Source organism: Leptonychotes weddellii, chromosome 4 (assembly GCF_054177405.1).
Source record: "Leptonychotes weddellii isolate Sample4059 chromosome 4, ASM5417740v2, whole genome shotgun sequence".
Taxonomy (NCBI): domain Eukaryota; kingdom Metazoa; phylum Chordata; class Mammalia; order Carnivora; family Phocidae; genus Leptonychotes; species Leptonychotes weddellii.
The window spans coordinates 43,451,411-43,478,775 of record NC_138372.1 but is presented as its reverse complement, the minus strand read 5'-3'; the positions used below and the strand labels follow the sequence as shown (position 1 = coordinate 43,478,775).

The 27,365-nt window shown below is 40.3% G+C and overlaps 1 protein-coding gene and 1 long non-coding RNA gene across 13 annotated transcripts in view; one reads left to right on the top strand and one right to left on the bottom strand.

Annotated features, from left to right (window-relative positions):
• Positions 1-16,440, bottom strand: part of LOC102727723 (uncharacterized) — a 52,066-nt gene extending 35,626 nt beyond the window's left edge. For 2 of the 6 annotated variants that reach the window (XR_004077574.2, XR_004077575.2), the window contains exons 1-3: positions 16,340-16,438; positions 13,817-13,928; positions 13,273-13,397 (exon numbers count right to left, since the gene is read on the bottom strand). This is a non-coding gene — a long non-coding RNA (uncharacterized LOC102727723). The other 4 variants (XR_004077576.2, XR_014144880.1, XR_014144879.1 and 1 more) reach the window with 4 other exon arrangements.
• A 45-nt stretch (positions 16,441-16,485) lies between these two features.
• The window catches only part of MYSM1 (Myb like, SWIRM and MPN domains 1), a 42,231-nt gene continuing 31,351 nt past the window's right edge, over positions 16,486-27,365 (top strand). For 4 of the 7 annotated variants that reach the window (XR_014144877.1, XR_014144876.1, XR_014144875.1 and 1 more), the window contains exons 1-6: positions 16,487-16,590; positions 21,073-21,148; positions 22,673-22,743; positions 24,620-24,697; positions 24,790-24,813; positions 25,908-25,986. Coding sequence is in view for 3 of the 7 variants with exons in the window: in XM_081818501.1 (XP_081674627.1) it covers positions 16,508-16,590; positions 21,073-21,148; positions 22,673-22,743; positions 24,620-24,697; positions 24,790-24,813; positions 25,908-25,986 (411 nt within the window). In the remaining 4 variants the exon portion in view is untranslated. Of the gene's footprint in view, positions 16,591-21,072; positions 21,149-22,672; positions 22,744-24,619; positions 24,698-24,789; positions 24,814-25,907; positions 25,987-27,365 lie in introns of all 7 variants that reach the window. The other 3 variants (XM_081818501.1, XM_081818500.1, XM_081818498.1) reach the window with 3 other exon arrangements.

Genomic DNA, 27,365 nt, shown 5'->3' with positions numbered 1-27,365 from the left:
GGAAGCCAATTTGGCTTCATATTGAGGTGACTTTCTCCAGTCTAGATCTGAGATTTTGATGTCCTTCTCTTTGACTCAACTGTTTCAGAACCAATAGTGGGGAGTGTTGGGACTGGCACCTCAGAGAGACCCCAATCTCCCTTACACTTCTGACATTCTGTAAAGCAGATAGTTAGGTACTAGGCAGGTTCCTAACTTGCCCTGTACTCTTGCTTATATGGAACTCTTGCATACATTGTTAATAACGTGTTTAATTTCCTCAAACTTACAAACAAGCTAAAGCAATTATAATCATGGTTAGTAAGTTTCTGGTTTTATCTTGACACTTTTGATGGTTTGGTTACATGACTTCTCACAAAGATCATGACAAAAACTTTCTACCAAAGCCAAGCTGATAAACAGAGCCCTGGAGACTGCCATCATATCCTGTACATGACTCAAACATGACTTCTAATTTCCTCAGCCCCTGGAAAGATGACAGCGTGCATCGACTTTATTAAATTCTGTTGGGCCTTCATTATTTTTTTTAGTTATTGTTTTATTGCTTCCAATCATTCTTCTTGCTCAGGACATAGAAGGAGAATAGAAATCCTGTTAAGGTGACAAATACTGTGTTTTTCTACCCCCTCTCCATGACAATGTTAATTCATCCATTCATCCAACCATCCAGTCATTCACTCAGCATGTCTTTATTGGGAGCCTTCTCTGAACCGAGACCTGTGCTGAGCCCTGGACATTTAAGTGTAAGTGAGATACTTGCAGGCCCCTTCCTCAAAGGGAGTGCATCTAGTGATGGAGCAATTCAGCAGACAATAGCAATGCTGTGTAATGAGTGTCCCAACATGGAATACATATACACATACACATTCTTCTGAGGGAAGAAAGCAGAGGCACTGAGGACACCATCCTCCAATACCCATCTCCTTTGAGTATTCAAGTTTAAGCACAAAATTTGACATTTTTTGTGACTCAGCCCATGGATGAATTTCACCATTGCATTTTGTGTCCTTCATGCACCTCATTTACAAAATCTTATGCAACAGAATTGCTGGAGATGGAAAATCAGTGTCTAATAACTGGAATATTATTAACATAGTGATTGCAACATACATTATCTTAGTTAAGCCCCACCACAGCCCCGTGAGGAGGCCTATCGTATCTGTTGTATAGAGACTGCTACAGGTTAAGTAACTTGCCTTTGCAGAAACAAACTATGAAAACAGGTTTGTATGAGTCCAGTTCCATCCTCTCTCTATCGTATTGTGCAATAGAAAAATATCTACGGTAAGAGCAACTCCACCACTCACATTTTGTCATTAAAAAATAATAAAACCCTTATTGGGGAAACAATAACAAAAAGCAATAGGAAGAATGTTAGTGGTCTAATAATATTGAGACAAAAAGCAGGTATTATGGGCTGAATGTGTCCCCCCAAAACTCTCAAGTTGAAGTCCTAGCCCCCAGTATGATGGTATTTGAGGTGGAGCCTTTAGCTGGTGATTAGGTTTATATGAGGTCAGAAGGGTGGGACCCTCATGATGGGATTAGTACTTTCATGAGATAAGGAAGAGAGAAAGATGGATCTCTTTCTTTCCTTCTCCTCTCTCTCCAGGAATATACACACCAAGGAAAGGCCATATGAAGACACAAGGAGAAGGTGGCTCTCCCAGTGACCAAATCTGCCAGACCTTGATCTTGGATTTCCCAGCCTCTAGAACTGTGAGAAATAAATGTCTGTTGTTTAAGCCACTCAGTCTATGGTATTTTGTTATAACAGCCCAAGCAGACCATTGCAACAGAATATGAAATTCAATATAATCCTAACTATGTAGCACAAATGTACAAAACAAAAAGAAAAAAGAAAAAAAGCCTTAAGATGTTAACTCTGTTCTCTCTAAGTGATAAAAATACTTTTCTCAAACTTTTCTATATTTTCTAAAATGTTTATAAAACGGCTCATATGAGCTCCAATTGCTCATAGGCTAATGTTTATTGAGCACTTAACTCCATGCCAGGATCCATAATTTCAGTTGGTCCTCACAACAATCATATGGGGCAAGATCTACAACGTCCTCTATTTTACATATGGGGAAAGTGAGGCCAAGAGAAGTTAAATCATTTGTTAAAGATCACACATCTGGTAAACGACAGAGTAAGTATTCAGACTATGGTTCTACAGCTAACTTCCACTTTTAAGTTCTGACAGCAATAAACTTTATATTCTTCCTCGGCTTCACCCTAAACATAGACTCCAAAAATGTTATGCTACTGCAAAACATTAACCTTCATTTGTGTATTCATATTTTGATCCTGGGAAGACAATAAGCCTGCAGAAATGGCTCAAAAGTCCAGACCACCTGAGGCAGTAAATTCCTTACTTTGAGGACATGAATGAATTCTTAAAGACTACTTAGTAACTTGTTTCATCCCTGGGGCCTCCTTCATCCTTTCCAGCTTTTGCTTTCTGTTAGCCTTCTCACTGGCTGACCTGTTGAATCACAGAACCCCCAGGTTGGAAGGACCACAGAGCCCATCTGGTCAAATGCCCCATGTGAGGCTGGAGGATGGAGGACTCTTTAAACTCCCCAGCAAGGGGTACTCTTAACTGTCCCTTGAATATGGCTCCAGGGCAGTGTGGCCATTAACACCACGATCCAGCTGATCCAGCTCTTTGCTGGGACTGTGCTTTTGCTTTGAGGGAATTTACAACAACCTCATTATCTGCAGAGAAAAATAAAGCGAATACAATGCTGTCCTTACTTCGTTCTCATAGAAAAACAGTTTCAGTGTGCCGCAGTAAACTGCTTGTCCAGCACATTCAAGACATATTAGCATCTAACTGTGGCAGAGAACATTGCTGATACTCGGCCAAGAAGCATCTAGCATCAGGCCCAGCTGCCTCTGACCACAGGTACTTCTTCAGTTATCTTCTGCTCCAGTCTTCCACATCTCAGCAAACAGCACCTGCATCCTAGCATTGCTCAAGCCAAAAACCTAGGAGTTATTCTTGTTGCCTCCTTCTTCCTCACCCCCACAGACAATCTGCCACCAAATCCTGTTGATTATACCTCCAAAATATATCTCAGTTTCATCTACTTCTATCATCTACTCATGTCCAAACAACTATCATTTCCCATCTGGACCCCTGATCTCCCCCACTTTCACAATACTCCCCCCAGACACAGACATGCACACACAGAAACACACACACACACACAATCCATTAACCATCTAATACCCAAAGTGATCTTTTAGAAAAATATGCTAGGTCATATCACTTTCCTGCTTAAAATCCATAGATGGCTTTCCATTGCCTTCATAATATCATTAAAAATCCTCCCTGATACTTCCAAGGCCCCTATGATGGCCCCAGACACCTCTTGGCTTCAACTCACACCACTCTTCACCTCATTCATCATATTTCAATGTCAACAGACAGCTTTCATTCCTGCCTGCCTTGGGGCTCTCATCACCCACCATCCTGGAATACTCCCCCTGCACAACCCATCTCCTTTCCTGATCTTTGTTTGGCTGGTTCCTATTCATTCTCCAAATGTCAGCTTAAATGTCCCTTCCTCAGAGAGGTCTTCCATAATTTCCCAACCTACATTAGCTCCCTGTAGAGGCCAGGGCTCTTCTCTTGCAAATAACAAAAAACAAACTTTCACCAATTTAATTAGTTTTTTTTTTCTTGGATCAATAAACAAAAAAGGAATTTTTGGCCTAAGGCGCTGAGAAGTCTAGAATTGGTCTTGCTTCAGACACAATAGGTCCAGCACTCAAATGATGTCATCAGAACTGGGTTCGAGGGGTGCCTGGGTGGCTGTCGGTTGGGCATCTGCCTTCGGCTCGGGTCATGGTCCCAGGGTCCTGGGATCGAGCCCACATCGGGCTCCCTGCTCGCCGGGGAGCCTGCTTCTCCCTCTCCCACTCCCCCTGCTTGTGTTCCCTCTTAGGCTGTCTCTCTGTCAAATAAATAAATAAAATCTTTAAAAAAAAAAAAAAAGAACTGGGTTTGACTCCATCTTTTCATTCAATCTTATATTCAAAGAATATTTATGGAGTATCTAGTAGATACCAGGTACTGTTCTAGGTGTTGGGATGTATCGGTTAAGAAAAAAAAAGATAGAAATTCTTGCCTTCATGGAGATGTCATTCTAGCAAAGGAAGATACACAAAGACCAGTAAAGATAGTAAACAAGGAAGGTATACTGTATAATAGACAATGTAGAGCAAGATAAGGCAGATTGGTACTGTAGAGAGAGGGAAGGGGTATGAAATTTTAAATGGAATAGCCTTCAATGAGAAGGTATTGTTCAAGCAAAGACTGGGAGGTGAGGAAGCAAGCCATGTGAATATCTGAGCTGGTGGGCCATCCAGGCTGAGGGAATGGCTAGTAAAAAAGCCCCACGCAAGAGTGTGTCTGCCATCTGCAGGACCAGCAAAAGAGCAAGAGTGACTGGCGTGGGTGAGGGAAGAGAGGAAGAGGTCACAGGGAGCAGGAGGCCCATCCTAGAGAGCCTCATGGGCCATTGGAAAAAATCTGACTTCTAAAAGAATCATTCTGTGTTGAGTGAAGATTTCAAGGGAGGGCAGGAGTAGAAGGAGGGACCAGTTAAACAGCTACCGCAGTCCTCCAAAGGAGATTAATGGTGACTTGGACCATAGTGAAAGCAGTGAAATGGTGAGAAGGGGTAGAATCTGGACACATTTGACAGACTGGATGTGGGGTATGACAGATGCCTGGGATAAAGACTTCATTTTCCAGTCTCTCCCGATGGTAGGTAGAGTCATCTAATTCTAAGTTTTGGCTCTTGGGACATAAGCAAAAGGAGGTGGACAACTTCTTAAAGGAAGGGGCATACCCTCCGCTTTGCCTCTTACCTCTCCTTGCTGGCGACAGTCAGCTGTAATACTGGTAGCCATCTTGCACGTTGCCATCTTGGATCCCCCCAAGGGAGCCAGGGAGTGACCCAGGGAGGAGCTTTCATAGCAGTCCCAGTCTGCCCATGCGTGGCTTCTTGTGACATGAGAAAGGAAGACACTGCTGCATATCTGAGCCCTTTTACTTTAAATCTCTGCACAAAAGGTCAATGTCCACCACACCTAAGAGCATGGATGTGTGATCTTTATCTCACACGTGTCAACAGGACTTTATCTTGCACATGAAAGTCTAGGCCAACCCAAGGGAAATATTGTAATGGCAGAAATTAAACCTTTTAGAAGTTACAAAAAGGAAGTTAGAAGTGTGAATACCTTACTTCTCATAATGAACTATGTCATTCACAAAATGTTTTTTTTTTATTTGAATAATAGTTGACATACGATGTTATATTCACCTCAGGTTTACAACATAGTGGTGTGACAATTCTATGCCTTCACAAAATACTTTTAACTACATTACTTTTTTTAATTCTTGAAACAACACTGTAAGTAGAGTCTTATTCTCCACTTTATTGTGATCACCCAGTGGGTAGGGACTGTATTTTAATCATTTTTGTATCCACATCCTCTGTGTCTTCAGTCCAGGGTCTAACATCCAAATGTGTTTAGTAGATATCTGATTAATAAATACATTTGCAGGGCATCTGGGTGGCTCAGTCAGTTGAGTGTCTGCCTTCGGCTTAGGTCATGATCCCTGGGTCCTGGGATCGAGTCCCGCATCCCACTCCCTGCTAAGTGGGGTGTCTGCTTCACCCTGTCCCTCTGCTGCTCCCCCTGCTTGTGTTCTGTCTCTCTCTCTCTCTGTCTCAAATAAATAAATAAAATCCTTTTAAAAATTAAAAAAATAGGGGTGCCGGGGCAGTCGTTAAGCATCTGCCTTCAGCTCAGGTCATGATCCTAGGGTCCTGGGATCGAGGCTGGCATCGGGCTCCCTGCTGGGCTGGAAGCCTGCTTCTCCCTCCCCCACTTCCCCTGCTTGTGTTCCCTCTCTCGCTGTGTCTCTCTCTGTCAAATAAATAAATAAAATCTTTAAAAAAAATTAAGAAAATAAATGCATTTGCAAATGCTTGGATACGAGAAAAATATGGTTCCCCTATTTTCAAGATATTCAAGAACATACCAAGATGTTAAGTGACTTGCTCCAGGTCATAAGAGATAAAGTCAGAAAGCTATGTCCTCTGAGGTGACACTTTGCTTCCAGATTTTACCCAAAGAAGAAAGGGGGCAGGAGCAAGATGGAGAAAGGGGATTGAGAGCTGAGGGAAAATAGAGAAAGGGAGAAGATGGGGTATAAGCAGAGACCTTACCCATTGACGGGGACATATTGCCTGAAGGGAAGGAAACAAAGGAACTAAGGATTTCCTCACTTGGATTCCTGGGGTGGCACCCAGCGATATGCTAAAGGCACATCAAAAGCTGGCCTCTCAGCTCTCTGAACCCCAGAGCTGCTCTGAGTCACTTTCCCGCTGGCAGATTCTGGACACAGATACTCTCTCTGGGTGATGGATCCTTCTGCAAGTAAAGATCATTTAAGAAAACCAGACCCACTAGCTGCTTATGTTTGCTGGGAATAGAAACGAGTGTGCCTTTTCCCTTAAATCCTTCTTGTGTGATTTTAAACCCTTCCTGCTTGCACAACCTGCAAGGGAATTATTAGACCCCAAATTATTTTTTTTAATCATTCTGCAGCTTTAAAGTTTGCCTGCCTTACTCATTTAGTGAGGAGGATGTGGGCAGGGCCGCATGATGTAAAGTAAGCAACAAGACCATGATATTCATCTCAGGCTGCAACGGACAGCACAGAATCTTGATGACCAGAAATCACAGAGCCCTCCTCCCTGGGCCGGTGGCCAAGGCTGGTCCCTGCTGGTCTTAGGCACACCTCGAAGGCAGGCTAGTGCCCATTTGAAGGAGGAGGTGTTTTGAACACAGACCTACAGCAGATGCTAGGGTCAAAACCAGTCCAGTGTGTACAGAGTGCACGATAACCTCGACCAGCTGTAGCCTGAGGTAGCAAGATTTGTTAAGTACCTACCACATGCCAGACCCTGGCGAGGCGGGTCACTTCCTTTATCTTTATTTCCTTTTGTTTCAGATCATTTCATCCATCCAGCAGCCCTCTGAGGTAGGGATCTTTACCCACCATTACAGATGGCGAAACGGGGACCCGGTAACAAGTACCTTTCAGATGCACCACGCTAGTAAATGCAAAGCTGCAATTTCCTCCTGTTCACTTTCTACTCCACCGTTCACTGTCTACTCCAGCAAACATCACCTTTGCCATTCAGAGAATCCACCTAAACTCTTCAGTGAGCAGACAAAGGAGAAATAAAGACAAAATCCCTGTGGAGGGGAGCACAGGGTGGGCGTGCATCTCTCTGTACTCTCCTGGGAAGCACCTCAGTGACTCTGGGCTGCCTTCCTGAGGCCCCACAGCCAGAATGGGAAGATGTAGACCACAGGGGACCATGGGGAAGACAGCCCCTGCTCTGGGGCTAATGAGGTGTAACCACTGCACCCCAGGCACTGGAGCCATCCAAGGTCTCTGAAACCTTTTATGGCAGGTCCACTAAGCCTGCAAATCCTAGTGGCCATAGTATATTTTCAAAGGCTTAACCAGCTCAATAAGAAGAATGCCCTGGAATCTTCACTAATTCAGTGAGGTCTGTTTCCAAGACATGGGGGTTAGAGTCCAAGAATCTTACTGAGTATCATCTGGGCTGCTTAACAGAGGAAAATCACAGCAAGTTCAAGGTGTTGGTGACTGTGATGGAAATGGGCTCTAGTGAGCATGAAATTAAATCAAATAAAAGCATGGAAAACCTTGAAAAACCCCTTCCTGTCTTAAATGAAAACCACAGCAAATGTATATGAATAATTCCTTGATGTCCAATTTTTTTCTAACAAAGTAAATCTTTTCAAAGGGTTAGAAGAGTTAGGGACAGCATGTGGCCTTTCAAACACACCCTTACATGTAAATAATTAATGCAATATCTGTACTGTCAAAATTATTTTACCACCACGTTTAACTAAACAATTTTTTTAAAAAGGTCCTTGGTTTTCTTATGAATGTGATAGAAAATAATCCACGGCATGGAAACACACATAGATGAAACACGTTGTGGAAAATCACACACGATAAGTTCTCCAGTCAGTATGAACAAAACGACGGTAATATGATATTTTTGTTGATACTTAACTATAGTGGGTCTATTTCATGATACTTTGCAGGGTTCTGAAATGGATGATGAAATTCTTTTTTTTTTTTTTTAAAGATTTTATTTATTTATTTGAGAGAGAGAGAACGAGAGACAGAGAGCAGGAGAGGGAGGAGGGTCAGAGGGAGGAGAAGCAGACTCCCCGCCGAGCAGGGAGCCCGATGTGGGACTCGATCCTGGGACTCCAGGATCATGACCTGAGCCGAAGGCAGACGCTTAACCATCTGAGCCACCCAGGCGCCCGGATGATGAAATTCTTATCCCATGAAATATCCTATGTCAAAGCGGGTGAAGATACATAGAAATCTGTTCAGTTTAATTCAACAAACATTAGCTGAACACATTATCAACCATACATGTACCAGGAACTCTATCAAGTATTAGAAAGAGTCAAAGTTGAACTGTTTCCCACTCCCCCTATCCCAGAGCTGTTGCGGGGGGCGGGGGGGGAGATGAAATTGCAGGCATCAATTTCAAGTGATATATTTTCTCAAAGCTCTGAAAACAGGATGCATCTTACAATCAACAACATGTCAAAATGTAATTGGCAGCACTTTTTCTTTTTTAATGGCACATAAAATAATGGAATAACTTACTATCCATGTAAATGAAGTTTAGATTCAATGAACTATGGTAATTATTGTGTAAGACAGAACATAGTGCTAAAACAGAGGTCCAAAATTTCCTTTCAAACCTAAACCTACCATCCCTTCAGAACTTAAGTCCTTAATGGGTAATGGTAAATAAGGTAGGAATGATTACACAAAAGCACTTACAAATTATTTTGTTCATAATAATAAAACATTAAAAATGCACTGCTATTTTATATAACTTTAATTAATAGTAATGGATATTGGGTGCCTGGGTGGCGCAGTTGGTTAGGCGACTGCCTTCGGCTCAGGTCATGATCCTGGAGTCCCTGGATCGAGTCCAGCATCGGGCTCCCTGCTCGGCAGGGAGTCTGCTTCTCCCTCTGACCCTCCCCCCTCTCATGTGCTCTCTCTCTCATTCTCTCTCTCAAATAAATAAATAAAATCTTTAAAAAAAAATAGTAATGGATATTATATAGTTCATTTCTATTTACTTTGCTTCCTTGAAATTTTTCAGGATCTCCTCTCTTCTGGTCACTATAAATTTTGTTTTACATACCTGCTGATAATATGCACACTAAGAGCAGTTTTGTTTTCCAGAATTTGGTCTTTCACCCAAATATTCAATTTCGTCTTGAGTGCATGGCTCACAGTTACTACTCAGTCCATGGGACATTGATTTCCCAGAAATGAAGAACAATGTGAATGCTTATTTTTTTAATAGCATTTTATTTTATTTTTAAGTAGGCTTTGTGCCCAATGTGGGGCTTGAATTCATGATCCTGAGATCAAGAGTTGCATGCTTTACTGGCTGAGCCAGCCAGGTGCCCCTAAAACAATGTGAATGTTTATGATGAGAAACAAACAACAAACAAAACTTTGGGGGAAGACTTTTTCAATATTTTCAGCTTAGTGTATCTGACAGGTATTTCTCAATGAACAAACCTTCCCACTAGTTTTCTCCTCCTCATATCGTCCATATATCCTATGCTTCAGCCACAGAAGGTCGCTGCAAATCCCCAGCCCTGCCTTATGCTGTCCATGTCTCATTGTCTTTGCTGCTGCGTTTTTTTTTTTTTTGGCCTGGAATGCACTTTCCCTCTCTCTACACTTGGAAAGGTCTCGTTCAACTTTCAAAACCCAAGTCTAACCTCACTGTCTTATCTTAGGCTTCCCCAGGGAAGAAGGGTCTGAGACCAGGGCTTCAGACACTAATTTATTTGGGAAGTAGTCCCAAGGATTATGAAGGAGGAATGGAAAGAGCATGCCAGTAAAGGAGGGAAAGTCAATTCAAGAGTAAGTTATTGCTTTATTCCATTCTGTGAACAAAGGGGCTCCATGCTACAGGAATTTGCTCCCCATTGGTCATCCATTGTCTTGTGGGGTGTTAACACCCTTGCTTTCCCAGATTGTGCACGAGTGCACTTTCTGCTGCAGAAAGTAGGAGACGTGTGGTGCTGTCAGGTTACACCTGCGTGAAGCTGGTTGCCATGGCAATCACTGGAGCAAAAGGTGACCTAGAGAGGATGAAAGGCAGAGCATAAGAGGGGCACAGAATTAGCCTTGCCCCATCAGTCCTCCATGGTGCCAGGCACAGACCTCTGCTTCACGGCCTTTGTTCTGTTGCTTCTAATGATCCATTTATATATTGAGTATGAATTTCTTTTTTTTTTTTTTTAAATTTTATTTTATTTGACAGAGAAAGACAAAGAGAGAGAAGGAACACAAGCAGGGGGAGTGGGAGAGGGAGAAGCAGGCTCCCCACTGAGCAGGGAGCCCGATGCGGAGCTTGATCCCAGGACCCTGGGATCATGACCCGAGCTGAAGGCAGACACTTAATGACTGAACCACCCAGGCGCCCCTTGAGTATGAATTCCTTATCAGTGGTGACAAGATCTTGTTCCCATCAGAGGCTAATGAACCCAGCAGAGTCAACAGCAAGCAGCATATGGACTTAGGACCCCTCAATGTGGCAAAAACACACGTTTTAAATGAATGGGAAATGTTATGGCAGCCAGTCTATTTCTCAAGTAGTCGATATGACTGTTCAAATGAGAAGTTAGGATGCAGTGTGAAAAAAGGAGAAATATGTCAGGTGAATTCAACACAAAAACCAGAGTAGACAAAGATGTACTCATCCACCATACTGGGGAAAAGGAATTATTTTAACAAAAGTATCAGTTCTCTTTTGTGGGATTTTTTTCCTCAGGAAACCTGACAAAAAGAAACATCATATGGGTCATGTTATCAACCACTCGGTATATAATCCTATATAAGTTTCAGTGAACTCGTATTGCTAATATCTACCTTTAATCTCAACGGATTCCTGACAATGACTCCCTGATTCACTCAGAATGAAAACTAAAGTCCTTACAATGACACCTCAAGCTCTACAAACTGTGGTCCTGTTACCTGTCTGGCCTCCTCCCCTCCTGCTCTCCCTCTGCTCACCTTCCTCCACCGTGCTGGCCACCACCAGACACACTCCCACCCAGAGCCTTTACATTGGCTGTTTCTTCCACCTGAACACTTTCTCCTGACATCAGCTTGGCAACTCCCTCAGCTTGGCAAGACTCTGCTCAAATGCCACCTTCCCAACAAGTCCTATGCTGAGCCCCCTTTTTAAAACCTGCACCCCTCCACCACTCTGAACTCTCGGGATCCATATCCTGCTCTATAGTAGGTACTCAGTAAACACTTATTGAACTGAACGAAATGTCTTGAAGCTTTGAGATAATATGCTTCCTAATATAGAGGACATATTGTTCATCCAAACATTGGTAAGGCATCTACTACGTGCTAGATGTGGATAACATGGACATGATCCCTGTCCTCAAGGAGGTCCCAGGCTAGTATGGAGGCAATTACTGGCCAGTGTTGGGCTCTCTGACATAAGCATGCACTGTGGCTCTAGGGTCGCAGAGAAGGGGGTTTGTGCGAATGGGCAGGAAGATAAGCAAGGGCACAATGCTGAAGCTGACTTTTCACATAGAAAGGGAGCTACCTAGACAACAAAGGGAAGGACACTGGGCAGGATTTTGTGCATACATACTCGATCATGTGTGAGCTCTAGAACTGAGAGTCAGCGCAGGTTTACATTTCGTCTTACACAGCCCTTCAGAATCAATACAGACTGAATTTTTCCCTCAAGTTGGAGACTTGTCTTCTGCCTCCCCTGAATCCCCTCCAAAACAATAAAGAGGCAGGCAGAAAAACATCATACATCTCTCCTTCACTAATGAGAAGGGACTTTGGGACTCTATTTAGGTTTGTAATTGTTCCTTTCTCTATTGGGTTGTGTATTTTTTGTCAGGATCATAATGCAACTGTTATATACATGTGTGTATATTTATATTTATATAGTTATCATTTAAAATATCCATTGATTATGTGTTTATAAAATAAGTTTTCTATACTCAATTAAAAAAAAACTGGCTTTATTTTTTTCTAGTTGATCCACTCATTCCTTCGACGAACAATTATTTTTTTTTATAAATTTTTTTTTTAAGATTTTATTTATTTATTTGAGACAGAATGAGAGAGAGAGAGCGAGAGCACATGAGAGGGGGGAGGGTCAGAGGAAGAAGCAGGCTCGCTGCCGAGCAGGGAGCCCGATGCGGGACTCGATCCAGGGACTCCAGGATCATGACCTGAGCCGAAGGCAGTCACTTAACCAACTGAGCCACCCAGGCGCCCTCGACGAACAATTATTAAGTGATTATAATGTACCAGGCATTGTAGCTAGATGCTGTGGATACACAGAGGAACAGAAACACGTTCCCTGCCCTGAAGAAGACTTCAGTAGTGCCGTAGGCAGAACTGTGAAAAACTAAGAACATGGAAGTGTTACATGTAGTAGGAGAGAAGGATTTAGGGCAATAGTCCCGAACTGCAGGTCAGATGTAGCCCACATAATTGTGTGTTCAGTTCAACAGTGTTTGTTTGTTTTTTTAAAGATTTTATTTATTTATTCATGAGAGACAGAGAGAGAGAGAGAGAGGCAGAGGGAGAAGCAGGCTTCCCGCGGAGCGGGGAGCCTGATGCGGGACTCGATCCCAGGACCCTGGGATCATAACTTGAGCCGAAGGCAGACGCTTAACCATCTGAGCCACCCAGGCGCCCTCAACAGTGTTTTTTAAAACTTTGAATGGTTTTTTACAAATTAATCCTGATTTCTGGCTTGTCTTAAAAGAAAAATCAAAAGACCTGGCCACTCTGAGCCTGAGATCCAAAATGGCAACAGTTGACCACAGCTGAGTCAGAACCAGCCCTTTCAGAGGGAACAAGAGGAGGGGAAAGGAGCACGGAAGGCAGAGCGCCCCTGAACGTGGATGGGCCTGAAACGTGGGAAGTGTTGCACATTCCAGGCACAAGGAATTTTTTATTTATGGCCCATACTTCACTAAGCAGCCAACCATATGCAAACCCATGCAAACGTCAACAATTCCATCCCCGTTTTGCCTGTGACAGTGTTCAGAAATGTCTGCGACATGAACAAGAACATGATCAAAGAATTTTACCTCTGGAGGAGATTATTTCATAGGTCATTTTCCAAGTGAAGAAGCGGCCATCTACAGGGGTTGAGTAATGTGCCTGGTACAGTGCTAACAGGAGCCCGTAGCCGTTAATGGATTATACTAAAGGCCTGGGGGAACAGAGAGAAATGGCAACATAGAACAGTACAACGGGGCATCTGTTGTTTTCCTCACCCAGCATCCATTCTTCCTCCCTCTGGAAACAGTACCCTTATTTTGCTCTGGGGAGCCATCACACCTCCATCTTCCACGTGGTGCTGGTGGAACTGAGTCCACCTGGCTTCTTGGATGGCATGTGACCCAAGCCCGGCCACCAACACCCATCCTCCTGGAGCTCTTGAGAAAGAGGCCTAATCCTTCCACTGGGGGTTGCTGAGAAGCAATGCAATTCTGAATGATGCTATTAGAACCTAAGCTAAGACAGCATGATGTAAGGAAAACAACGATCAGCTACAGTTCCTTGGGTAAATCGCTTAACTGTTCTGAACCTCAGTTACCACATCTGTAAATGAAAATAACAATCCCTTACCTCAAAGGGTTGTAAAGAAATAGTCTGTAAAATGCCTGGCACACAGTAGGAGCTCATTAATGTTGGCATCTTTTCTTTCCCTTCCGCATAATGTCAGATGGATGTAGCATTACTGTAATTAAAATGTAAGAAGTGCATTGGCAGACATTCCTTACAACATATTGAGAACAGCTTTTTCAGTAGCTACCTTATGTGATTTCAGGGAACTGGGGAGGGAAAATAAAATAAAATGCAGCTTGTTTTCCTGGAACAATTCAAGCCACAGCCAATGCGTGCCAAGTGTAGCCCCTAAGTCTATGTCTGCATTCATCTATTATCTCACCTCTGCATAGATAAAAGTGGTTTTCCTCCCCGCTCACTGGCCATTTTATTTTTAAAATGGGAACTCTTGAATCCCTGGCAATCATTTAGCTGACAGTTTGGATCATAATGTAACAATAACATTAGTGAGCAGTTGTGTGACAGTTCCTGCTTTTAAAGCACTTTACAAATCTGAGCTAATTAGCATGAACGCTAACATGCCAGCTTTTTATGGATTAATATTGCAATTATACTTTGCTTTTTCAATAAAAATGCAGTGATCTTTTTTCACCAGAAATAGGGAGAAATGAAATGAATAAACTGCCTCTCCAGTGGATTCATACACAGTGCAGTTAAAATGTGAGTCAGACACTTTCTTGACTGAATGTTCCTCTAACAACATTCGTGAGGATTTACAGGTATGGCACCTCTTGCAAATTCTGTTTTAGGATCAATGAAGGAAATAAAGTGTATTAATGGGGGACCGAGAAGGAATTTGTAAACCCAAGATAAGTTTCCAACCTTTGAAATACACTTTCTACTTATTTCTAGATTTAAGCACCTCAAAGAAATCAGAAAATTATCTGATTATGATTTACTCTTACACCAAATGAGAAAATACCAATTCATGTAGTATTGCGAAAGACCCTATTCCTTTTGTTGTGAATTAAAATATAATAGAGTAAGTATAGAGGAATAAAGACTTGGGTTGGAATCGCACTTCTAGTACTCAGCTATCTAACTGTAACTTTCTGAATTTTGGTTTCCTTACCTCTAAAATGTGGGATGGGGTGGGTTGCTAATACTTACCTTGCATGATTCTTGGGAGGTCCAAAAGGGATTCTACCTTATATAATATCCAGGATATGACAGGTGCTCATATTAGCCCTGACCCATCCTCTCTGTTTGTAATTCATCTTCCTCCCTTTCTGCTCTAAAATTATTCTGACATTCATTCAGTTTGTTTATGGAAAGCAGAGCACCATCATGAATTAAAATTTTTGTTAGGTATTATAAATAACTAAATTTAAAGGGACTAGGAATTTATGAAAGTTCATTTTGGTGGGAAAAATCTAAACATATGATCACTTGAAAACTCCTTTGAACATACTATGAGTCTACGGCCATACCACCCTGAACGCACTTGATCTCGTCTGAACATACTATGAAATTGTATAGATATCTCAGTTAAATTTCGTCATTTTGTCCTCTGTTCTTTGTATAATTTAGCAAAAAGTGATGTGAGGAGGTATAACACTGGAAAGGCTGCCTGAGACAGAAGCCTGTATGAGCACACTTGAATTGTTTCATTCATTCATCAGTTCAATATTTATTGAGCACCTCTGACGTGTCAGACACCATGCTGAATGTTGCTGGAATGAGGACTAGTATAAGGACTAGCAGACAGAGCCTTTGTCCTTAAAGAATTCACAGTCTCACGGTGGAGGCAGACAAGTGAATGAACAGTTGCAATAATGTGAGCAATAAATGCTAGTATATGCTACTCAAGGCCAATATCTAATTTCTTGAGAAGTCATAAATTCTTTGAGAGAAATGGTGTTTATCCTGCCAACATGATTTGTAGAGGGTGAGCACTCAGTACGGGCAAAAGACCCGGATTCTGGTCCCAGTTCTTTGACTAGCTATATATCCTTTGATAGTCATTTCAGTTTTCTGAGCCTTAGTTTCCTCATCTGTAAAGTGTGACTGATGATAACAGTCCTCACTGGGTTATTGTAAAGATCAAAGGTCATGAGAGTGAATTTTTAATTAATTGCAAAGATCTCCTGAAGTAAGTCACATACTTAAATGTTCTTTGAATCTTAAAATAGAAGTTGTTTAGTACTTCACATAATCGCTGAATGATCCTTTAATTGCAAAGATCTCCTGAAGTAAGTCACATACTTAAATGTTTTTTGAATTTTAAAATAGAAGTTGTTTAGTACTTCACATAATCGCTGAATGATCCTTTTCCTTCCTTAAAACATGAAGGAAGGAAGAGAGAAAGAAAGAAAGAAAAAGAAAAGAAAGAAAGAAAGAGAAAAGAAAACCAGCCACCTTTCAGTCCAAAGCAGGTCTGGCTTTGATCTTTTCAACACTCCAGGTAGATATTTACCATTATCCCCATTTTATCAATGAGAGAAGTGAAGAGCCAAGAATCTGTCCAAGAGCACGATCTCGTCAAAGCCCAAGCCCGGGAAACTTCCCAAGGTCTTTACATACCAACAAAAGTCCAAAGCACCAAGCCTCAGAAGACCGCTGTGATCTTTTCTCGGAAAGCCCCGCCTCCCCCTCGAGGAAGGGGCTGTACTAGGCTTCAACTCCGCCCCGTGACTCATGCGACCCCGCCCCCAAGTCTTCCACCTCTCGCGGGATCTCTCGGGAGGACGGATGGGATTAGGTCCCATCATGGCGGCTGAAGAAGCGGATGTGGATATCGAAGGGGACGTGGTGCCAGCCGCCGCACAGCCAGGGTGAGGCGTAGAGACCGAGTCTCACAGGGATGGGGAGGAGTGCGGGTGCGAGGAAAGTACCTTGGAAAGTCTGCGGGTTCAGCAAGGAACAGGGGAGAGGAAGCACATCCGCTGGGCCAGGGTCTCCTGGTGGCCGGGGAGGTGCCGCGCCCATCCTGTTGTAAGCTACTCCTGAGCCCAGGGGGCGTAGGTACCCGAGGCTGGTGTCGGATGGCTGTTTTACCTTTTACCAGGATGTTCTGAGAGCGCCGACTTCGCCGAGCACATTGCACTCTATCCAACAATTAGATTCCTTCTTCGATAATCTCAACCCCAGAATCCCCCTCCCCTTTGCCCCCTCCGGACAGTAACTAGAACAAGAGCGGCCTCTGAACGGACCTGAGCTCAGGGATCCTTGTTCCATCGCTTGTAAGCCGTGTGACCTTGGGCGTGTCGTTTCATCCCTACTGACAGGTTTCTTATTCCACATGGGGTTAGTTGTGAAAAACTTCCTGAGAGTCAGCTTGGCTTAAAGGAAAGGGACAGGACTTTAGAGTTGGACAGCTCTGGGTTCTCCAGCATTGGCCGGCCTTGTCCGTTACTAGCAGTGTGACCTTGGATCAGACAGGTAATTTACCTGAGCTTCAGACCGCTCATAGAAAACTGACAGTCATGGTTATTGTGAACATCAAATGAAGTAATTATGGGATGTGCTATAGCATACAGTAGGAGCTAGGTAAATGTTCTGTTTTTCACCATCTCCTTACCCTCGTGGAGATTATTGTGAAGACCTAGTGAGGGGTCACAGTTTATTTAATACAGATTCCTGCAGAACAGGCCAGTGTGGTTTCAGGCAGCATCCTCCAGTTTGAGAGATCTAGCCCTTTGACTGCTTGCTTTCCAAGTAAGAAACTGATACCTACTATTTTTAAAATGTGCTTCCCCAGTCACCTTTTAGAATTGGAAGAGGCCTAGACTGGTCAGGAATCAAAAGACCTTAGTTCTAAACTTAGCCAGTTATGGTGCTTATAAATATGAACAACCTCTTTAGAAGTCTGTTAGGTTGAATGAACCATGTGGAATTGCCCATCTTAGACCATTTTTAACTTACAAAATGGCAATTTCATACAGTCCAACCTAATGTTAGGGACTCTGTAAATTATGGAGAACAGTACCCACCCTGCCCTGAGGGATTAAGATAGTGGGTTTAAAGTTCTACTGAACTCTAAAGCACTACAAAAATGTGAGGAGTAATTAAATTCATTTAGTCATTCTCTCCCAGACCTTTAGACAAAGCAGTCCAAAGCTATACAGATGAGTAGGGAACTTTTATTAACAATCGTTGTTCACATTTGTGTAGATCAAGTTACCAAGTTAATCTTGACTAAGTGCTCTTACATGCATGATTTAATTTACTTTTCACAATAAGTCTATGTGTTAAGTAGGCAGGGATGCTTACCTGGAGTCCAGAGAGAAGTGAGTTGGCTTTGGAAACACAGAAGATCATCTGCGAGCATTGGCTCTGCCCCTTTTCCATAGGTTCTTCTTTATTTTTCTGATCGTGTTTAATTTTTTTTTTTTTGCCTTCTCTTTTTCTTTCCTTTCTCTTACTATTGTACTCAAGCCTTAGGTCTACAGGTGATACCTATGATCATCTAACACTCATGCAAGCTGGATTACAAAGGTTATTGGTTCTTGATGGTCAGAGCCTTTGCCTTACCCAACTCCAAGGAGCATCATTAACATTATATTCTGGTGAATGGTGCCCCCTGAAGTGTGTGTAGGTAGAGCTAATGATAACATCTGTGGAAACGTTGAGGATTAACTGAAAGCACACTTTTAAGTACTTGCTAAGTTCTAGGTACCAAAGTTAGAAGGTGGCATTGAAACTTTGGTTTCCCTTTCACTTCTACCTTTCCTCCTCATCTTCCTTTTCTCCTGCTTGTCCTTTAAATCCGTGTTCCAAGGGGTTTGTCATAAGACTTCTAACTAACCACACAGTCCCTGGTTATACCATCTCTCAAGATTTAAATTTCTGTCTGTTAGGCTGGATCATATACAATTTTGCCAATGTTAAACCATTTTGACCATAAGAAAAATGGCAGTTTCCTAAAATTCCACCTAATACATACTGATGTTTTCCATATCTTTCACCAACCCAAATCTCTCTCCTGAGCTTTAGATCCATTTATCTAATTCTCTGAATCTATCTGTTCTTGGATGTTCCACAAGCACCTCAGTCTCAGCTTATAAACTTCCCACCACACCTGCCATCTGCCTTCAAGTTCCCTAGTTCAATAGATGGCACCATCCACCCAGTAACTCAAGGCACAGATAGAGACTTTATCCCTTTTCCTTACCTCTCTCCTTCCACCCCTTCTATAAGTTGCTAAAGGTCTATTGATTCTAAGTATCCTCTCAAATGTATTCACTTCTTCCTGTTCACACTGCTTGTTCCCTGGGTCTAAGTTACTGTCACCTCTCTAGTATTTATATAATCACTTCCTCTTAACTGCTCCTTATCTCTTTGGCCCCCTTCTATTCTTTACTGAAGTTAGACCAGCCTTTCTTACATCCAGATCTCATCATGTTATTCCCTTCAATCCCCGATTTGCTTTATGAGAAAATCCTCATTCTTCCTACAGACCTGGATGATCCATGTCCCACCTACCTTGTTCATTTAATCATTAAACAAATGTTGATGAGCACCTTTTCTGTGCCAAGGCCTGGGTATATAGCAGTTATCAAACTAACTCCTTGCTCTCATAGAACTAACATTCTTATTGGGTAAGACACAGTAAAACTTACAATGGGCCAGATGGGGGTAAGTGGAAAAAGATAAAGAAGGGAAAGTGGATGGCATGTTAGCTTTATCTTGGAAAAGTGGCTCTGAAACTACAGGACTTCAGAGGTCAGCATGGATATAGTGGAAGGACTGAATTTGAAAAGTGAGGAAGCCACAGAATTGGCAACCAATTGAATGTACATTGTGAGGAAAATAAGGGCAGGCCCACATTTCTGGCTTGGGCAGCTAGGGGGATGCATATCCTTTGTCTGAGATGGGGAACAATGGAAGAGTAGCAGATTTGAGAGGAATTTCTCAGCTAAGGTTTAAACATGTTAATTTATGCCACCTGTGGAGATTCAGGTAGGTGTCCAGATGCATACACCAGAGGTGTGGAAGTTGCTAATCCTTATTGAGGAACGCTATAAAAAGACATTAAACCCGAAGTGAGAGGCGGCCAGGTGGCTCAGTCAGTTAAGTGTCTGCCTTCTGCTTAGGTCATGATCTTGGGGTCCTGGAATCAAGACCCATGTCGGGCTCTCTGCTCAGCAGGGAGTCAGCCTCTCCCTCTCCGTCTGTGTTCCCACCCCCACTCAAGTAAATAAATAAAATCTTAAAACAAAACAAAACAAAACATACCTGAAGTGGTACTAGTCCCCCTCTGCACTTTTGGCAGACCTCTCCATAAGCAAAGGTTTCCTTCTGCCTATGCAAGTCTCAGAATCCTTTATTTAGCATTCCTGGCAGCCTCTACCAAATCAGAGTTAACACATGAATTAAAAGCTTTTTGCCATCAGCAGCTGAGAGAAATTACTGCTTTTAGTTTATTGTAGATAGTCCACAATTTATTATAACCACTGTAGAACTAATTGAAGATTCAAAAGTATAAATCTTTTTGCAGTCTAAGAGGTACAAAATTCTTACCACTAGACTAGGTCTGGGAAAAGTCAGTAATTTTCTAGGAAACTTTATAACTTCAAGATATAAAAAAGCAAATATTGAATTTAACTATATCATTAATTCAGCCTTCCAAAACTTAACTATTCAGCTTTTTTATGTGAGTAGTGAGCAGCGTGACTTTAGAGAGTTTTTATTAGTTCAGTGAAAAGAATGAGAATTAACAAAGTTTAATCCCCCATGGACATAGAAAAGGCCCCAAATAACCCAAGTTAATTTTTTTATTAGACAAATTGTTATTAAAACATCACATTTTCTTTTTACTTTACTGTCGAGTATTTTCCAATTTGACTCTTCCATCTATTTTTTTTTTTTTCATTTTGAGGGCATGGCTGTTATTGATGGCTTTTATGCTTTAGATATAACTAAAAGAATTGATTATAAAGTGGAATTCCTGTATACATATGGATGCTCATCAAAAAAGCTCTGAAGTGTTGGTTCATGGCCATAGAGCATGTGTGGTTGCTGCTTTGGGGTACTTTTTTCCTCATGAAGTTATTTATTCTTGGGGAACAAAAGAAGTGAACAGACTGGCTGGTTGCAGTTGAGATAGGGTGAGCTAAAAAGGGTGGCTTAAAGCTACTCTATATTCCATAGGTTAAAGAAATAGAGTAGGCATTTCTGCAATGTTAAGTCTGTTAAGGGAAGAAGGAAATGAAACATTTGCTTAACATCCATACCCTGCCAGTTCCTGTGTTGTGTGAATGCTATTTATTAATTGGTATAATACCACTTTTTACCCATTTTCTTAATTATTACAGAAGTGATGAAAATACAGCATCTGTTTTACAAGATCACTATCTTGATTCATCGTGGAGAACTGAGAATGGTCTTATTGTAAGTATTTTATGAAAATATCAGGTGCATAAGCTATTACTTATTGCCTGGAGTACCTCTTTTTTACTTGGTGCTAGTTCTCAGCAGTTACAGAGGTAATATACTGGAAACATTTTTCTTACTTTAAAAATAAAAGAAACTTATTTCTTTTGACTTTGAAATGGTCTGTTGGGAAACAGCTTTGGAGCCAGCTAGATTTAGGTACAAATCCTTGCTCTACGACTTATCAGATTTGTGAACCTTTGTTTCTTCATCTAAAAGACGGGGATCATTGCAGGGTTCATTTCTTTCATTTAGTGATTATTTATTGAATTCTTACTGTGCGTCAGATGCTGGACCCAGGTTTGGGGGATACAGCTACAATCGAGACAGACATAGGCTTGCTCTCAAGTTGCTTATATGCTAAAAGGGAGTCAGGTAGACAAATTAAGTATAGACCATGAAGAACCCAAGATGCTGGCTCAGAGTAACAGGGTGGGGAACCTATTTTAGATAAAGTTGTCATTGAGGGAAATAGAAGGTGACAGTTCAGTTGAAAAGTAATAGAGAGGAGTAGATATGTGAAAAGCTGAGGAAAAACATTCTAGGCAGAAGGAATAGCAGCACAAAGGCTCTGTTTGAAAGCCAGTGTCTAGAATATAGTGGGAAAGTGGGGAGTGGCAGCTGTGACAGGGTTGGAGAGGCAGACCAGAGCTCTGTCATGCTTGTATGAAGCAAGAGCAGAATCAAAGAGTCCAGTTAGGAAACATTTGTGGTAATCTAAGCAAGAGTTGGTGGTAGATTGGCCAGAGGTTTTGGCAGAGATGGATAGATTTTAATTATATTTTGGATGTAGAATTGCTTGGTAGATTGGATATAGGATTGAGAAAAAAGGGAGGAATCCAGATGATTCCTAGGTTTCTAGGTGGAATAACTAGGTGACTCATAATGCTATTTACAAAGGTGGAAGCACAGGGAGAAACAGGTGAAGGTATGTGTTAGTGAGTTTTGAATATGTTAACTTTGAGAAGCCTACTGGATATCCAAGTGGACATGGAGGAGTGGGCAATTGGAAAAAACAGTCTAGATAGAGCTTAGAGAAGACACCTGAGCTGAAAATTTTTAAGTTTTGAGAGTTGAAAATGAGTATGATCATTTAAGGAGAGATTGTGGCTTAAAGGGAAAAAGAAGTGTGGTGAGTTTTGGAAATAGGTGAAATATCTAGCAACATGCTTGCTACCTGATAGGTTTCATACATGCTAGCCATTATGACTTTATCGTGGGTAGGAGCCTGAGCCTTGGAATCCAGCAGTCTTGTGTGTCAAGTCTCTCCTCCTCCCCTTGAAACACTTGCGGTGCTATGGCTGCATCGGTGAAGCAATAACCCCTGTCCCACAGTGTTATCCTGGCAATCAGATATGTCTGGGCATAGTAAATGGTAGCTTTATTATTCATAATCATTGTATCATGTATTTCATTTGATAAAACATAGAAGATAATTTCAAAAAGCAGTAAATAAAAAAAATATACATTCTTTTTTAATAGCCTTGGACTCTGGATAGCACCATCAGTGAAGAGAACAGAGCTGTCATTGAGAAGATGTTGTTGGAAGAAGAGTATCCTTTAATGATTATGAGGAAAGTAAAGATTTCAGGGTGAAAAATCTATTAAGTGCAAGACTTACAAAGGAGATCATTGTTCTAGGGCGCCTGGGTGGCTCAGTTGGTTAAGCGACTGCCTTCAGCTCAGGTCATGATCCTGGAGTCCCGGGATCGAGTCCCGCATCGGGCTCCCTGCTTGGCAGGGAGTCTGCTTCTCCCTCTGACCCTCCTCCCTCTCATGCTGTCTCTTATTCTCTCTCTCTCTCTCAAATAAATAAATAAAATCTTAAAAAAAAAAGAGATCATTGTTCTTACTAGATGGGCCTTATTTGGCCCCAGACTGCAATTACATAATGTGTTAGCTACCTATGAAAAAAGCAGCATTTTATTCCTCTGTTTCTGTTTTACTGCACAGTCTAAGATCTAACTCAATATGTTTGAGTTTCTTTTTTCAGCCACCTCTATACTGTCTGAATGTTGAGTAGAAATTATAGAATGTTTTAAATCAGTGAGAACCTTTAGTCCATATCCAAGATCATTTAGTCTGAGCCTCCATCTACAGTTATAGAAGCTAAATCCCAGAGATGGTTAATTTACCCAGGGACACAATTTATCCACAGTTTAATCACTAGCTTCTTGTCCTTGTTTCTTTCATCTGTTTGATGATGGCAACTTAACCTCTTTGGGATTCCATTTTCTTGTATATAAAATAAAAGGATTGAACAAAATGATTTCTGATTTTATGATTTTTTTAAAGATTATTAGTAATAGTCTAATAAATAGTGGTTTATTTTAGCTCTCTCATCTGTATTTTATGGCTCTCTACCTCCTTTTTAAGCCAGAATTTCTCTGTTCCCTTTATTCCCAGTTATTGCTATGTTGATTTCAGAGTGTCTGTGTACCTTTGTCACAGGTTAACTCTTTTTAAAGGCTTTCTTACTCTCTTTCCCCAAACATACAGCTATAGCCTGCTTTTCAATAGAAAAATAGTGCAAGACTCGTATATCATTTAAAATTTTCTGGTAGCCACATTTAAAACAGGTGGAATTAATTTTAATAAGATATTTTATTTAACCCAGTATATTTAAAATAATATTTCAACATTTAATTGATAGACATTATTGAGGTATTTTACATTCTTTGTTTACATGTGGTATTGGCGAATACATTGAACAGTGCAAGTCTCAACTAATGAATACTTAAGTAGTAACGGGTTCACTTCCAGATTTAGAAGCAGAAATAATGAAGTAAGAGCTTTGTGAGCTCTTAGAGGACGGGGATTTTTTCTTATATCTTTGTCCTCAGCTCCTCGTATGTAGCATATTATCTGACATACACAATATATAGTCAATATTTGTTAAGGGAAGAACTAATTAAAGAGTATTGCAGTAGGCTAGTTTTAAGAAGTTGGGAGAGGGAAGCTCCGTGGTAGATTTGACCTGAGTTCTTTATATTAATGTAGGGAACACCCTGAACTCTATTACCTTTAGAACTAGGAAAACATACTCCCCAGTTAATCCTGGACAGCCAATCAAGTTCATCTACTACATTCCCCATGTTTTAGGAAAAATGATTTAAATGAAACACAGACTATTTCTTTTAACCACTTCTAGTAGGGAATATAGGAAAAGCTAACATTTATGTAGCACACATTCTGTGCAGGTGCTGTGTTCATGTGATTTCACCTGTAATATTTAATCCATATAACAGCCATGTGAGGTATAAATATTTTTATCATAATTTTTGCAGATCTGGAAAAGGTTTTAAGAAGAATTAGTTTAGCTAGGATTCAAGTATGATTTTCATGGATGTGAGTGCCTACTTAATATAAGTCACATAAAAATGATAGGATTTAATTATTATTTTAAAAGTTTCTTTAATAATTACACAGGTATTACTTATCTAAAAAATCACTTCCAGAAAAATTCTGGCTTGATCAAAAGGAAGATGATAAAAAATACATGAAGAGGTAAAATCAATTTTTAATACTTTTAGAAGTCTGAACTATATTTTTAAAAACTTGTTCACAAGTTTCCTTATTTTCTTTTTCATGTGGTGCAGTCTACAGAAAACAGCAAAAATCATGTATGTACTTATATGTTTTATATTTTAAAATTATAGGAGAATTAAAAAATTATAGTTGGCCTGTGGAAAAACTCTTGACCTTGGGTTGTACAAAAATATAAAATCAAAATTTCTTATACAGTTGTTGGAATGCCACAAGATAATTTTATGACATTATTTATATGTCAGAATTTCTTTTGTGGTCCTATATAAGCTATTCCACTGGATTATGGAAAAGATGGCTTCCTAAGGATTTGTGGGGAAATTTTTTAAAGCTGCTATCTAATATATTAGGAATTGGCTTGATTTCTATTACCTTGTCAGTTAATTTTCACTCATTTCAAACAAATTTAATTTGAATTTGTGGCTTTCAAAAATTATCTAGAGAAATCAAGTATTAACTATTTTATAAATATCCTTTCCCTATAATTGAAGAAAATTTGATGTTATTTAGTGTTAATAAACTTTCATGTTTATGATCCTTCAAAGGGTAGACTTACAGATTTACCATTGCCAAGGGTTTGAGCAGTGGGCAGACTCTGGCTTTTGCATTTTGCTGAATAAATAACAGCAAACAAGTTAATGAGAAGAGTAATGGTTTGCTTGAATTAAATTAATGAGCTTCATCAGTATTTTAATTTCATAAGGACTGCATTTCAAAAGTAATAAACATAATGCCATAGTTTCTTTACTTCTTTTTTGGCTTGATATTTAACATAGATTATACGGAAGAATCAGATAATATTTCTGGAGCCAACTTAAACACTTAACATGCCTTTCAGGATTTGGAAATGTGTTAACATCTGCCGCGTTGTGTCCAGTCTAAGGAAGCCTATTTGTTTGTTATCACATTGACTTCCTTTGATGTCTTTTAGTGTTATCTGCACTCAGACCCAAGGATTATGTCATTTGGGGCTCCTATCATCCTGAGCTAGAGAAGTATACAAGACAGGGTAAATCTGTCCCCCGGGTAGAGGCTGCAGCCTTTTCTTCTTTTTTAACTCTTAGACTCACAGTATTGAATTCAGCCTATGGCTATCTATAACCTTTAGCTGCATAAATATGGAATGTTCCATTTCAGACTTTTTTTTTGCAATTCCTTTTTTTCCCCTCAGGGCACACTCTCCTACAAAAACAGCCAGTTACTCAGTAAAGTGGAAGATAGAAGAAAAAGAGCTGTTTGAACAAGGGCTGGTAAATAGAGCAATTTTTAATTTATAGTAAAATAATTCTAGAAGCCAGTATTGATAGAATTATAAGGTTAATTTGTGGAGACCAGAAATTTCTTTTAATGATCACATCTTCAGTTTTTCTGTAGTAATGATGTTTGTAGTACAAGAGAATTCCTTTTAACTCATATCTAAGTTACTAAAAGATTAAAATACATTTGGATCAATATTTTAGATAATTTTCATCCCCCCCCCTTTTTTGGGAATAATAAAACCCAAGATATTAAGCTCTGTCTGTATACATCAACTACCTGGATTAAAAGGCAAAATTATTTAGTTATCTAATGTTTTCTCTTGGAAAAAAACCCCCAAAAAACAACAGAAAAAAACCCTTGATATTTGGAACTGTCTGCATAATCAGCTGAGTTCTTTTTTATTCAGATATTTGGCATTGTGCACACAGTCTGAATATTTTTTTAGTGGATATAGTTGAAAACCAGAAACATTTCTTTTGCATGAATGTTTCACTGAGATCTATTTAAATATCCATAAGTTACGTAATAGAAAAAAAAAGTGCGCCCGTTTGTAATTCTGAAAATTCTCCTATTAATATGAAGAAACTTTTAAGAAAATATTCAGAATTTTTTTTTCTAATTATTAGGAGTAGGTTATATCTTTTCCTGTAAGGTACATGTTACCCAGTATTACACTAATTAATTTTGAAATTACATATAATTTATATATTACATATAGGATATTTATATAATATTTATGTGGGTTTTATGAATGCAAATTGAAATGTCATTGTTAACATTTCTTACAGATGATGGGAAATAAAATGTATTTGTATTTTTATAGATATCGCCATGACATCTATATATTCTGTGATGTCTTTATATAAATAAACTATCTTGAAGGTTTTATCTCCTCCTCAGGTTTTTCTCCTGTACTGTTGATGTTTTTTATATTGGTATTTCATTCTGTTGCATGATTGTCATTTTTATAACCTAACTTTAATTAACCAGTCACTTACTTAAGATTGCTTACTACTTTGGTGCTTTGCCCCTTACCAAAGGCTATCTGTGTGTGTGTGTGTGTGTGTGTGTGTGTACACACATACAAAAGTGGGTTGTGAATTTTTAGGTTATTGTTGACACTTGGAATGATGGGGCTACGTCTGCATGGCTCAAACTTCAAAGGGTATTTAAAGTTATAGGTGTTAAGTCTCCCTGTCATTCCAGTCTGTGCCTTCAGTTCTCTTTGCCTCAGGTAACCATTGTTATCTGTTCTCTGCGTGTCCTTCCAAAGATATTTGTCCCTGTATATGCCAATATGTATTTATTTATATACATATGTACGTATCTATATACATAAACAGATATTTTAAACCTAGAACGTTTTCCC